At 53.0% G+C, this 13,837-nt stretch overlaps 1 protein-coding gene and 1 long non-coding RNA gene across 2 annotated transcripts in view; both read right to left on the bottom strand.

Moving 5' to 3' along the window:
- Positions 1–517: 517 nt before the first annotated feature.
- Positions 518–11,222, bottom strand: LOC109145988. Its single transcript, XM_039559146.1, has 10 exons — positions 11,200–11,222; positions 10,928–10,999; positions 10,739–10,840; positions 10,206–10,286; positions 9,685–9,756; positions 9,224–9,295; positions 8,807–8,920; positions 8,028–8,192; positions 7,271–7,489; positions 518–525 (listed from the first exon to the last, which is right to left on the bottom strand). The coding sequence occupies exons 3-10, from the start codon at positions 10,767–10,769 to the stop codon at positions 518–520; spliced, it is 762 nt and encodes a 253-aa protein (XP_039415080.1). The 5' UTR covers positions 10,770–10,840; positions 10,928–10,999; positions 11,200–11,222.
- Positions 11,223–12,095: 873 nt separating this feature from the next.
- The window catches only part of LOC120410645, a 10,429-nt gene continuing 8,687 nt past the window's right edge, over positions 12,096–13,837 (bottom strand). Inside the window, exon 3 of the long non-coding RNA XR_005602945.1 lies at positions 12,096–12,252. This is a non-coding gene — a long non-coding RNA (uncharacterized LOC120410645). The remainder of the gene's footprint in view (positions 12,253–13,837) is intronic.

Here is a 13,837-nt window from a genome sequence, read left to right as displayed (position 1 = left end):
AGCAACGCTGGAAGACCCTGCAATGTTCAGAGCTGAGCTTCGGCTGGATGGGAAACCACACGAGGAGCAGCTGAGGGCTCTTGGTTTGCTCAGCTGGAGAAGGAAAGGCTGAGGTCAGAGCTCAGCGGGGGCTGCAGCTCCTCCCGAGGGACAGCTCCGATCTCTGCTCCCTGGGACAGGGCAGGATCAGCCTGGAGATGCAGGGTCCGTACCTGGAAAGTTAAACTGGCACATTTTTCACTCCTAGGAAACACTTCTGTGCTTTAGTCAGAAAATATCCACGCAGCTTCCCATGCTGAATGCTGCCAGCAAGCACTGTTTCACTGACAAATGCACGACAGCTTTATTAATTTCTGTTGCTGTAATTGTGGTGATTTCCTCTCTTGGGCACTGAACAGGTTTTCTGGTGTTTTGAAACCTGTGTTGATGCAAAGGTCTCCTGGAATTCGATTTTGACTGAAAGGCAGCCAAATGGGAAACATAGTTTTGACTGACAGATGCCTGAGATTTGTACTTCTTAGGCCTCTGGAAAAAACAGGAGGAATTCAGAACACAATGCCACTTGGAAAAGAGGAATGTCAAGAATGGGTGACTGATAGCTGTTTGTGGATGGAAATCTAGAAAGCTTGATCAGCTTGATACAGCTGGAGGCCCAAATCAATTACAGACTCAGTAAGTGATAAATGTAAATTGGTTTGTGTTTATTTTATTAGGGGAACATTTGTGTTTGTCTTTAAAACTTACTATAGGACTGCAGCAAACTCTCTTCTGTGTTTTTGCTGAGGCCTGCACTCACTGCAGCTTCACCTCCAGATGTACCTCTTGTGCCTGTCTGCACACACAAACAGTTACTGGTCTCTTGGAACTTGGGCTGGCTCCTCTCTTTGGGGATGTTGCTCACAGCCTGAGTTAGCACAGCTCCCCAGCTGCTAATGCAATCTCTGTGCCGTTTGAATAATATCTAGTGCTGCCTCTGCTCTCATTGAGTGCAGCTAATGCAAGGGGAGTTAACTTGAGTGCAGCAAACTTGAGTTAAATCTGTGATGAAAACAGCCTCAAATGCATATGTTCAATAGGATCTGCATATATTCACAAAATTAGAAGACAAACAATAAAATCACCCCATGAAAGTAAGTGGGGGAGTTGCCCAGATGGGCTCAGTTCAGTGGCTGAGCTGTGAAGTGCTGATGTGCCACCCGGGAGCAGAGCAGAGGGGACAAGGGACACCCTTGGGGAGCTCCTGGCAGGGCTGGCTGGGGATTCCAGGCTCTTCCCTCTTCTGCTCCCTGTCAGAGCAGTTTCAGTTCTTTATGGTGAGCTCTGTCCTGTGTAACCCAACGTGTTCTTGGTTCCTCTGAGTCAAGGAATTGTGTGATTCTCTCTCTTTCTTCGTGGTCCTGGCTTAATCTCCTGTGTGTTACCAAGGGCTGCCCCTCCAGAAACCAATGGGCACAGCCTGGTGAAAGCCACCAGTGCCACGTGTGCCAGAAACTTAGAAAGCAAATTTAACAACCTTGTTGGTTACAAGCAACGTTTATCATAAATGTATTCTCTACAGTTAAAAAGGTGACAGTTTGGTGTGTGAGCATTGTCGCTCACGAAAGTCTCACCACACATCCTTGTTCTTTAAACAGACACTGTCACTGAGCCACTGGCTCAGCTCTGTAATGTTCCACAGAATCCCAGAATGGTTTGAGTTGGGAAGGACCTTAGAGCTCATCCTGTTCCCACCCCCTTCCACCAGACCAGGTTGCTCCAAGCCCTGTCCAACCTTGCCTTGAGCACCTTCAGGGATGGGGAGTGCACAACCCTCTGGGCAACCTGCTCCAGTTTGCTGTGTTTTCATCAAGATCTCTGCTCCTCAGTTTAACAAAGATGGTTACAGGTACATCAAAGTTCAATTGTGGATTTTTTTTTAGCACAGAAATACGAGTTGGGCTGCTCTGCTTGGGATGCCACTGAGAGTTGTCTCAGCCACACCTCAGTACGTGGTGATCCCTGTGTTCAGGAGCCCACTCAAGGGGGGTCTTCAGGGACTTGTGAGCTGGGTCTCTTGGCAGGAGCTGTCAGAGATTTGTTCTGGACAACTTCCTACCTGCAGCCAAATTTTAACAGTGGCGTAATCTTTCATGCCAAGAATTTTTGTTCTGTCTGGTTGGGAGTGTGGGAGAAGTACAAAGAAGGTGGGGATAGAGAGAAAAAAGAGCCCAGATAAGTTTTAAGATGTTTTTCAGTGCAATTCTGCAGTGTTTGATGTTGTTTGCATTCTCCTTTGAATTCCACCCTGTTGCAGAGTCAGATTATCTAGAGGATTTAAATTCCATGTTAAAATGAGTAAATGAATTGGGATCCTTTAGCCCTAAATCGCAGTGATATTAGACACTGGGAAGATAATCCAAAAATCACTCATTTAGTAATATTTTAGAAATTATTTTAAGTGCCTGCCTTTTAATATCTTTTGACACACACTTTTTAAGTGATTTATCCATGCATTTATACATTTCTCTTTTGCTTTAAATAAAGCAGAACCAGGTCTTTGATATTTAGAATCCTTGTAATTGTTCTTGGAATTTGTCTTTGGATGAGGGTTTTGGCATGGATGATACTTTATGAAACAGTCCCAGGTCTGGATCTCATTCATCACAGATCTTGGAAAGAAATGTCCCTTGGCTTTCAGATGGGGCCATGGAATTTTTCAAAGGATGAATTGGAACTATAAAGAGTATGTACATTGAAATAGAGGTTCCTTTAAATATGCAGAGCTTCCATAAGGATCAGGTTTGTATACATTCCATTAATTTTAAGTGTAAATTTAAAATCTGTTATAGGCAATGCATTATAGAATTACAGAATCCCAGAATGGGTTGGGTTGGAAGGGTCCTTACAGCCCATCCAGTGCCACCCCTGCCATGGGCAGGGACACCTCCCACTGTCCCAGGCTGCTCCAAGCCCCCGTCCTGCTGGCCTTGGGCACTGCCAGGGATCCAGGGGCAGCCACAGCTTCTCTGGGCACCCTGTGCCAGGGCCTCACCTTTACATTATGCTGGGTTTAAATATGCCAGAATTTGCCAAATAAACTGATTTCATTGAATTAATTCTGCTCAGACCAGACATCATGAATGGAAACCAAAGTTATTCCTGTATATTTATTTCCTGTAGCTGGCAGATGTTGTTTGTCTGTCCAGAGTTTGCAGTGGGGTGCTCACCACTGACCCCTCCATCTAGAGCTGGGGCTTTGGGAACAAGGACAAGGATGAGGGGGGAGCAGAGCGGGGTCCTGGACTAGCTGGTGTGAGAGGTTTTGTCTGTGTCTGATCTTCTGAGCTGTGCTCTGTCCTGCTGCACCTCAGAGCTCCTTCTGGTGAGTGGAGTGAAGCTCTTACATACATCTTGTCACGTTCAGGGCCTATCACTTGGGCTGGAGCGTGGCTACTGCAGCCAGAGTTTGCCTTGGGCACGGCGCTGGGATTACTGTCATACATGAAATCCCTAACTAGCTTGGTCTTTGCATGTTAAGTGCTTTAATTAGTTAATTTTGAGTTAAATATGTTTTAATTGAATGTTAAAATTAACCCATCAGCCCAGGTACAGAAATCAAGTTCTGTTATTTGTGTTTTCAATGGTTCAAAGTAGTTTATTTGCACCATTCCCAGTTAAAAATTCCCCAGTTAAAAAATCCCTTTTCAAACTTTAAACCACTTGTATACTATACGAGTTGTTTCTCCCATGTTCATTGTCTACTTTTACAAATGTTTTAAGGTGTATTAGATGTACTTTAATATTTTTTTAAGGGTTTTTACTTTGCACTTTAGTCCAAGGATCAACTCCAAAACCCCAGTTTCTACCAGCCAACAGCTATTTTTAGCCCCATAGCCGTTATTCTGCAGGCAAGCCCCATGGCAACCTGAATCTTAATGAGGGCATGTTAGCACCCTTGTTTCAGCTGCTACTACCTCCTGACAACGACGAGCTATTGGTAGACAGAGATGATCTGTCAAGGAAAGCAGCAATCACTTGGGGCCAAAGGGGTGTGCTATGGGCGGGCTGTGGGGCGGGCTGGGGCGGAGCAAAGGCACTATAAAAAGAACGACTCAGAGCAGTGCAGGCCACTGCAGGTTGGTTGTGGTGGGTGGTAGTGCTGGATAGCTAAGCCTTACTCGTATTAAGGAGCCTTTAATAGTTTTTTTTTGACTTTTGGATTAGCTAAAAGTCAGCCCAGCACTGCAAGTTCTTCCACCAGAGGTCCAGTGCTGTCTAAGCCTGAAGATCTCTAATCCCTGCACTCCTGGGGCATACCTCCTGAGCCAGTAGGATCCCAAATTTTTACTTATTGCTAATTTCGTAATTTTTCAATTTTTCCATTTTTAACAAATTATTTTAATTTTTACTAAGAGTTGTCTCTTTCCTCACAATTACAAAGTGCTGTATTGGGTTGTATTAAAGCGACCAAGCTCATACTAGCAAAGCCTGGCAGTTCTGACATGGAGCCTTTAGATTTACACCATCCTTTGTCTTGGACCTAAACCTAAATCCCAGGCATTTAGGGACAAGAAATGAATTAAGTCTTGTCTCTGTTCAGACCAAATTCCTGGCCTGTGCTGAGAGCACCATTAATGGAGCCAGCAGCGGTCATGTCTTTGCTTGAGACTGTCATAAATTGCATTTATTAATGGCAGATTATATAAACTTCAGCCAAGTCTTTATCAACACTTAGGCCAGACACCAGATAAACAGTTGGCCGCAATTCTGTACTCTTAATAAAATTGCACATGAACCTTGAACTCAGTGCTGTGGTTTAAACACTTCAAGAAATAAGCTGGTTGCTCAGCAGTGTAAACTGGCCACTCCTTGAAACGCAGGCAAGGCTGCTGTGCCATATCTGCTGAGGATCCTGCACCTGGAGCTCTGTGGGAGTGTCCTGGCTGCTGCCCTGGCCCCCAGTGTCCCTGCAGGATGAGGATGAGCAGAGCTGGGGCTGCCCAGAGCCCATGTGTCCGGCGCTGTCTCCCGGTCTTGGCTGTGCCTCACACTTCATTTGGGATGGGTTTCCCTTCACATCTGGCCTGCCATTCCCCCTCAGCAGAGCTGGCTCTTTGCTGCCAGTCGCACTCCAGGAAATTCCCTGCTGCTGGGAAGAGGTTCCTGCTCAGGACATGCAGGAGCTCCCAGGGACTGTGCTCCCAAAATAAAGCAAAGTGACAACACCTATATGTCATGTTTGCTAGGGGGCTGGAGCAGCTCTGGCTAAGTTAAGGAGAGCAGTGCAGTATTCGTAAGGTTTTTTTTTTACCAAGTCTTTGCAATCCTTTTTGATATCTGCTCTTTATTACACAACACTGTGGCGATCCTTTTAGGAAAAGAGACATTTTTCATTATCCATTTCAAAGTTAACAGACACATTTCCAAGTGCCTACTGAGGGCTTTGCTTTCAGGTGCTTTGGCCATGATTTGGGCCAACTCCAGCACTGTTTTCTGTTCCATGTCTGCATTTACCTTGGTCACAACTGAAACCATGTTTTTATCAGAGGGCTGGGGTTTTCATTAAAGAAATAGTTTGACTCCATCCGAATGAGTGACATGAAACTCTGGGAGGAAATCTGAACCTTGCAACCCTTCACATCCCAAGTTCCTCACCAAAAGCATTTTGTGTGTTCTTTTTAGACACAACAACATTGCTTTTCCCTTTCCCATCCCAGGTATCACACCAAGTTTTCTTCTTTTACGTTCAAGTTGAAAAATACGCAAACTTTGTGGGGTTTTAAATCAAAAATAATATATAAGGCTTTTAAAGCTGAGGGATGGAGCACAGAAAAGCTGACCTCTGGTTGCCTTTTCATGCCAGACTGCATTCCCTGTGTTGGTGTTTCTGGAACAGCAGGGCTGAGCACAGGGCTCTCTGGGAGCAGGATGCTGTGAAGGGGTAGCAGGCACCTATCCTGCCTTGAGTCTCCAGTAATTACTGCAGCACCGTCACTGTTTGCACACCAGGAATAATGCACCGGGCACCTATTTTTAGTTTTTGCTGTGCTTGACTCCAAAGTAACATCTGCATCGAACTGATTTTAAAGTTTGTAGCACTTGTGCAGTTTCAAGGGATGATAAAGCCAGTGTTGCACTCTGAGAAATAACTGCACAGTCTGAGTTGCTGATGTAATTTAACTAATTTGCAGCTCATTGTGATGATGATGATGATGATGAGAACATAGAACATTTACTTCTTTTTTTCCCCAAATAAATGGGGCCATTCAGCTTCTGGAGAAAAAGAACTGTCAAACCGTGCTGTTTGGCAGTCATGGAGGGAGAGGTGGGGGGGGAGAAAAGATATGCCCTGGAGGGATGTTCTTGGTGGGCTCCAGCATTTAAACAAGCTTCTTTTCCTGCATAGATTGGGCCATTTTCAGTACTAAATGGCTGCATTAAATGGTTTTCCAGGCCTTCTGCTGGCCCGAAAAAAAAGCCAATGGGAGTTTAGCCTCCATAAGAAACGGAGCATCAGTTCTTGTGCCAGGTGAACACATCATTCCAAACCTAAACTTGTGTTTAGAGAAGCCAACAGCCTTATGTAAACAGGGACATAAAGCTGCTCCAATCCAGCTGAGGCGGGTGTTGCAGAGCTGTTGCATTTTACAGCAGCTCCATGGGACCGCACCAGCTGGAGGAGAGGGCTCAGGACAGGCTTGGGCGGAGCAGGGCGGCAGGGAAGCTGAGAGAACCCCTGCTCTAGAACAGAGCAGGGCTCTTCAGAAAGCAACAAAATCGTGACTTCAGGAGCTTCCTGCTGTGCTTCAAAGTTTTCCGTCTGAAGACTAAGAGGTGAGCTTGTCAGAAGTCCTGGAAAATGTCTGGGAAAAGGTTTTAGGTTATTGGGGTTGTGACTAGGTAATAATCTCCAGTGGGAAAAGAGCCTCTCCAGAAGTCTGCCTGTCTTAGCGTGTCTTAGTTCTTCCCAGAGTAAAGCTCACCAATTAAATGCAATCTTATTTTTTATTCCAGAAGTATAAAAATGTTCAAGTTTTCCAGAATTGAAAAACTACTTGAAAAATACTGAACTATTGTGGGAAAACGGAACAAATATTTGGGGATTTTTCCTATGAAAAATACTTCTAAATCTTGCAGAATGAAAAATAAAGACAGTAGCTGCTGGTCTCAGCAGCCCTGTGCCCGGCTGCTGCCTGCCCAGCCCTGGCTGTGCCCAGACAAGGAGCTCCACCATTGCTGGTGGTCCACCCAGACACCAGAGCTGGAGCCAGAGGCATTGCTGAACTCAAACCCTGCCTCTGGCAGGAGGGGTCCCCCTTCAACTCCTGGCCCGAGAGCAGGGCCAGTGCCTTTGGGGACAGAGGGTCCTCTTCTGGGTGATGGCAGTACAGCATAAGCTGGGTAATGCAGCCGTGGGCAGGGACATTGGGCATGGAGATGTCAGATGACAGGTCCCGGTTCTCCCACACGGAGGTGTTTTTGCTGGTCTTGTGAAGGTGCAGAGCGGCACCTGTGGAGAGAGGAGGTGTCTGAGCCCCCAGCTGCACCTGGCACACAGGGACCCTCCTCCCCAGCAGGGCCAGAGCTGGCAAGGCTCCCCGGCATGGCTGCAGCTGCTGGCACACCTTGGCCCAGGTGGACAGCTGCCCCTCGAGGCCCCAGCCCAGCAGGGGATGGCTCTGGGCCGGGTCCCTGGCCAGGGAGCGGGCCCCAGAGCGCGTCCTGCCTTTCAAGGCAATCTCGGCCTCCGTCCCTTCTCCTCCCCCACCTGCGTTTGCCCCTAGCCCGGTGGCTCCCTGGGGGCTGCTCTTGGCCAGGCCAGCCTCCGTGGGACAGCACGGCTCAGCCTGAGCGGGCTCCCCCAGGACAAGGCCCAGCAATTAAGAGGCCAATTAAAGCACTGGACAGCAGCAGAACCCTCAGCAGAGTTGTTTGGGACAACCACGGACTCGCCACAGCTCCACAGCAGCCTCACGGGGAATGTTTCCTGTCTACAAGCAAGCCTTTAAAGGAAAGCAGTTTGAGGGGGAGAGCAACAAAATACTCACCGTTTCTCTTCCAGCAATACCAAACTCCAGCACAGCACAACATCAAGACAAGCGCTGCACCACCCACGATGGCCATGAGCTCCAGCAAGCAGCGTGTTTCCCAATAGCAACCTCCTCCTGTCCCCTTCTGGTCACTGGGAACACGTGTTGTGGTGCCGGCTGAATCTGCGGGAGCAATGGGGAGCGTGAGCCCGTGCTGTGCAGCACTGCTGAGCTGGCAGCACGTTGCATACGGCCAGGACCTTCTCTGTCCCCAGAGCTGGGGCCTGCAGGCACCTTGCCGCCCTGGGCACAGGCTGTGCCACCAACAAAGCCCAGAGGGCCGGGAGGAGAGCCCGGGGCAGCGCAGCTGCTGGGGCAGGGGCTCCTTCGAGGGACACGGCAAAGCCATCCCTGCAGCAGCAGCTGCCCCGCGACCCTCCCTGCCCGCGACAGCTCCGCAGCGCAGGGGACAGAGCCAGGCCCTGTCAGGACACACAGCAGCCCTGCCCAGTGTGGAGAGGGCTGCCTCTGGCCTGGCTGGCGGCAGGGCTCCCGCTCGGGCTGCTCCTGTGCCTGGGCCTCGGCACTCGGGGCCGGCTCCGGGAGGCGGCTGCAGCGGGAGGACGTGGTGCACGAGTCCCGTTTGCCAGGGCTGCGGAACGAGCTCCAGAGCCTCGAAGCCAAGGCGCCTCCAGCTTTGGCTGCTGCCGGCCCTGCAAGGGCGGCCCTGGGGGAAGAGCTGCTGCCACACAGCCCCGCCGAGGGCTGAGCCCGGCTGAGCCCGGCACAGCAATTACCTGCTGGGCCTGTGCCCGTGGCTGGCAGCTCCTCCTTTCCTGCAGCAGGGGCTGCCAATGAGCCCCTGCTTCCTGTTAGAAATGCTGCCTTCTGTACAGTATTTTGGTCCACCTCTGCAGAGAGGAAGAGGGACAGCTGGGTCAGATGGAACAGTTGCCTATGGGGAGGTGACTTCTTCAGGAAGCAATACTTGGGAAAAGATATCAATAAGTTTCCGAAAACGTCTCAGATTTGGGGCTGGGCCAGGGCCCTCCCTCCTCCAAATAGCCACCTGTCCTGAGAAGGAGCAGGGAGGGGATCCTGCAGGGCGAGGGCACACACGGGCACAGCTGTGTCCTGGCACCTGCAGCGATGCCCCGCTGGCCACCTTTGGGCTCTGAGCTGGCAGCTCTCCCAGGGGAAAGGCCTTGACCTACCCTCATCTTCTCGCTGAGGCTCAGTCGTGGACATGGGCTGGGAAGTCGCTTGACCATCACCAACAGGTTCAGCTGCAAAGAAAGTCAGGACAGAAGAGCTCCCTGGCTGTGTGTTGGACATCCCCAGGCTCCCTGGGGCCGGCAGAGGAGCCGCGCCGGGCACAGCGCCCCGGGCCACAGCCCTGGGCCCGGCCCCTTCCCTCTCTGCTCTTCTCCGGGGCTGCACAGAGCACACGCAAGGAGCAACTGGCATTGCACACGGCAAGAAGGCTGACAGCTAAATGCTCCTTCCTGCCCCGACAGCGACCCTGGGGGATCACTCAGGGCTCGAGAAGGGAGCAGGGCAAGGTTTCCAGAATCCTTCGGCCTTGAGGTGACGTTAACGAGAGTGGCACCTGAGTGAGCTCTTGCCACAGTGACACTGATCATTGTGTCACTAAAAAGGGACATTGAGAACTTGCCTCCAGCACGTGCCGAGGTCTTCAAACCGTCATCCAGCCGGGATTCCAGATAATCCATGTCCTGATCCCAGTCTAGAAGGGAGCAGAGATCAGAACCATTCCCTGGTGTGCTGGGATCCCCTTCTGCCTTAGGGAACTGGGCACTGCAAGGGGGTTGGGCAAGGCCCTGGGAGCCAGATGCCAATGGACATGGCCAAAGCTGCAGAGGGGCCTGGGGAGCTCTGGGCTGGCTCCTGGTCCCTCTCGTCCCTCTTTGCAGGCCCTGGGCAACATCCCAGGAGGGGCGGCTGGAGCAGCCCAGGGCTCCTCAGGGCTCTCCGGAGCACTGCCACGGTGGAAACCCTCCCTACAGGCCTGGGAAATGTGCAGCAGGCAGGGCCACAACTGCCCCTCCCTCCCTCTGCTGGGACAGCTCCCACAGCCCAGGGGGACAGAGCCAGGCCTGTCAGACAGGGCCGGCCCTGGGGGGAGAGCTGCTGCCACACAGTCCCCCCCGAGGGCTGAGCCCGCACAGCAATTACCTCCTGTGCCTGTGGCCTTGCCTGGCATCGCCTCCCATCCTTCAGGAAATGCCGCCTTCCACAGAGCCTCTATGTTCACCTCTGGAGAAAGGAAGAGGGACAGCTGGGTCAGGTGGAACTGTTCCCCATTTGTGTGTTGGCTTCTTCAGGAGGTAATTCTTGTCAAAATCGCAGATAAGCTCCCAGATATTGGATGGGCTTTGGGGTCTCCCTCTAGGGCCCTCCCTCCTCCCAAGAGCCTCCACTCCTGATCTACCCAGAGACCAGGAGATTGCAGGGGATCTCAGGGTGTGCATGGCCCGTGGTGCAGTTTGGGCACCCTGTCAGCTGATGCCAAATGCCTTCCTGCAGAGGCTGGGGAGGAGCTGCAGCCAGGCCAGGCTGGGAAACAGCCCTGCAGGGCGTGAAAGCAGCAGCGGGGCCGCGAGGCTGCCATGGATCCCTTCCCCTGTGCCGGGCACGGCGTGTGCAGATGTGCAGCGACAGCCCCCGGCTGCTGAGGCTCAGGAGAAGGCTGAGGGAAATGCACCCACCTTGTCCTCCCTGCAGCATCTCCTTCAGCATTTGTTTCAGGACGTCGTTTGACTCAAGTGATTTCTTGTCTCCTGTAGCTTTGTTCTTTCTTTTTGGAGGACCTTAACAGAAAGTAGTTCCATTTCAGATGAGTGAATCCCACAAAACCAGTGCTCAGCCTGTGGGGTCAGCAGGGACTCACTGCTCACCCCTGCGATGGGAGCCGGGCTTGCGTGCAGGAACCAGCAAAGGAGCTGGAGAAGTCCTCCCTGCAGACACACCTGTAACTCAACAGCCAGAGAAGCTTCTGTCATCTCTGCTGCTCTGCATGGGCAGCACAGAGCTGCAGGAGCAGGGAGGGGATCCCACAGGGCGAGGGCACCCACGGGCACAGCTGTGTCCTGGCACCTGCAGCGATGCCCCGCTGGCCACCTTTGGGCTCTGAGCTGGCAGCTCTCCCAGGGGAAAGGCCTTGACCTACCCTCATCTTCTCGCTGAGGCTCAGTCGTGACATGGGCTGGGAAGTCGCTTGACCATCACCAACAGGTTCAGCTGCAAAGAAAGTCAGGACAGAAGAGCTCCCCTGGCACTGTTGGACATCCCCAGGCTCCCTGGGGCCGGCAGAGGAGCCGCGCCGGGCACAGCGCCCCGGGCCACAGCCCTGGGCCCGGCCCCTTCCCTCTCTGCTCTTCTCCGGGGCTGCACAGAGCACACGCAAGGAGCAACTGGCATTGCACACGGCAAGAAGGCTGACAGCTAAATGCTCCTTCCTGCCCCGACAGCGACCCTGGGGGATCACTCAGGGCTCGAGAAGGGAGCAGGGCAAGGTTTCCAGAATCCTTCGGCCTTGAGGTGACGTTAACGAGAGTGGCACCTGAGTGAGCTCTTGCCACAGTGACACTGATCATTGTGTCAGGAAAAAGGGACATTGAGAACTTGCCTCCAGCATGTGCCAAGGTCTTCAAACCATCATCACCAGCATTCCAGATAATCCAAGTCCGTCCAGTCTAGAAGGGAGCAGAGATCAGAACCATTCCATGGTGTGCTGGGATCCCCTTCTGCCTTAGGGAACTGGGCACTGCAAGGGGGTTGGGCAAGGCCCTGGGAGCCAGATGCCAATGGACATGGCCAAAGCTGCAGAGGGGCCTGGGGAGCTCTGGGCTGGCTCCTGGTCCCTCTCGTCCCTCTTTGCAGGCCCTGGGCAACATCCCAGGAGGGCGGCTGGAGCAGCCCAGGGCTCCTCAGGGCTCTCCGGAGCACTGCCACGGTGGAAACCCTCCTACAGGCCTGGGAAATGTGCAGCAGGCAGGGCCACAACTGCCCCTCCCCCCTCTGCTGGGACAGCTCCCACAGCCCAGGGGACAGAGCCAGGCCCTGTCAGACAGGGCCGGCCCTGGGGGGAGAGCTGCTGCCACACAGTCCCCCCCGAGGGCTGAGCCCGCACAGCAATTACCTCCTGTGCCTGTGGCCTTGCCTGGCATCGCCTCCCATCCTTCAGGAAATGCCGCCTTCCACAGAGCCTCTATGTTCACCTCTGGAGAAAGGAAGAGGGACAGCTGGATCAGATGGAGCTGTTCCCAGTCAGGGAGGTGGCTTCTTCAGGAAGCAATACTTGTCAAAGATATGGATCAGGATCAGGAAAATGCCCAGGTCCTTGGGGCTGGCCAGGGCCATCCCTCCTCCGAGAAGCCATCCCTCATGATGTCCTGGGAGACCAGGAAATTGCAGGGGATCTCAGGGTGTGCATGGCCCGTGGTGCAGTTTGGGCACCCTGTCAGCTGATGCCAAATGCCTTCCTGCAGAGGCTGGGGAGGAGCTGCAGCCAGGCCAGGCTGGGAAACAGCCCTGCAGGGCGTGAAAGCAGCAGCGGGGCCGGAGGCTGCCATGGATCCCTTCCCCTGTGCCGGGCACGGCGTGTGCAGATGTGCAGCGACAGCCCCCGGCTGCTGAGGCTCAGGAGAAGGCTGAGGGAAATGCACCCACCTTGTCCTCCCTGCAGTTCTTTCACAATTTGTTTCAGGACGTCGTTTGACTCAAGTGATTTCTTGTCTCCTGTAGCTTTGTTCTTTTTTTTGGAGGACCTTAACAGAAAGTAGTTCCATTTCAGATGAGTGAATCCCACAAAACCAGTGCTCAGCCTGTGGGGTCAGCAGGGACTCACTGCTCACCCCTGCGATGGGAGCCGGGCTTGCGTGCAGGAACCAGCAAAGGAGCTGGAGAAGTCCTCCCTGCAGACACACCTGTAACTCAACAGCCAGAGAAGCTTCTGTCATCTCTGCTGCTGTGCATGGGCAGCACTGAGCTGCAGGAGCAGGGAGGGGATCCGCAGGGCGAGGGCACCACGGGCACAGCTGTGTCCTGGCACCTGCAGCGATGCCCCGCTGGCCACCTTTGGGCTCTGAGCTGGCAGCTCTCCCAGGGGAAAGGCCTTGACCTACCCTCATCTTCTCCCTGAGGCTCAGTCGTGGACATGGGCTGGGAAGTCGCTTGACCATCACCAACAGGTTCAGCTGCAAAGAAAGTCAGGACAGAAGAGCTCCCCTGGCACTGTTGGACATCCCAGGCTCCCTGGGGCCGGCAGAGGAGCCGCGCCGGGCACAGCGCCCCGGGCCACAGCCCTGGGCCCGGCCCTTCCCTCTCTGCTCTTCTCCGGGGCTGCACAGAGCACACGCAAGGAGCAACTGGCATTGCACACGGCAAGAAGGCTGACAGCTAAATGCTCCTTCCTGCCCCGACAGCGACCCTGGGGGATCACTCAGGGCTCGAGAAGGGAGCAGGGCAAGGTTTCCAGAATCCTTCGCCTTGAGGTGACGTTAACGAGAGTGGCACCTGAGTGAGCTCTTGCCACAGTGACACTGATCATTGTGTCACTAAAAAGGGACATTGAGAACTTGCCTCCAGCATTCTCCAAGATCTTCACACCATCATTCACCAGCACTTCCAGATAATCCAAGTCCTGATCCCAGTCTAGAAGGGAGCAGAGATCAGAACCATTCCATGGTGTGCTGGGATCCCCTTCTGCCTTAGGGAACTGGGCACTGCAAGGGGGTTGGGCAAGGCCCTGGGAGCCAGATGCCAATGGACATGGCCAAAGCTGCAGAGGGGCCTGGGGAGCTCTG

This window comes from Corvus cornix, chromosome 12, assembly GCF_000738735.6.
Source record: "Corvus cornix cornix isolate S_Up_H32 chromosome 12, ASM73873v5, whole genome shotgun sequence".
Lineage (NCBI taxonomy): Eukaryota > Metazoa > Chordata > Aves > Passeriformes > Corvidae > Corvus > Corvus cornix.
The sequence above is the reverse complement of the archived record's forward strand: the minus strand, read 5'-3'. Positions and strand labels throughout refer to the sequence as shown.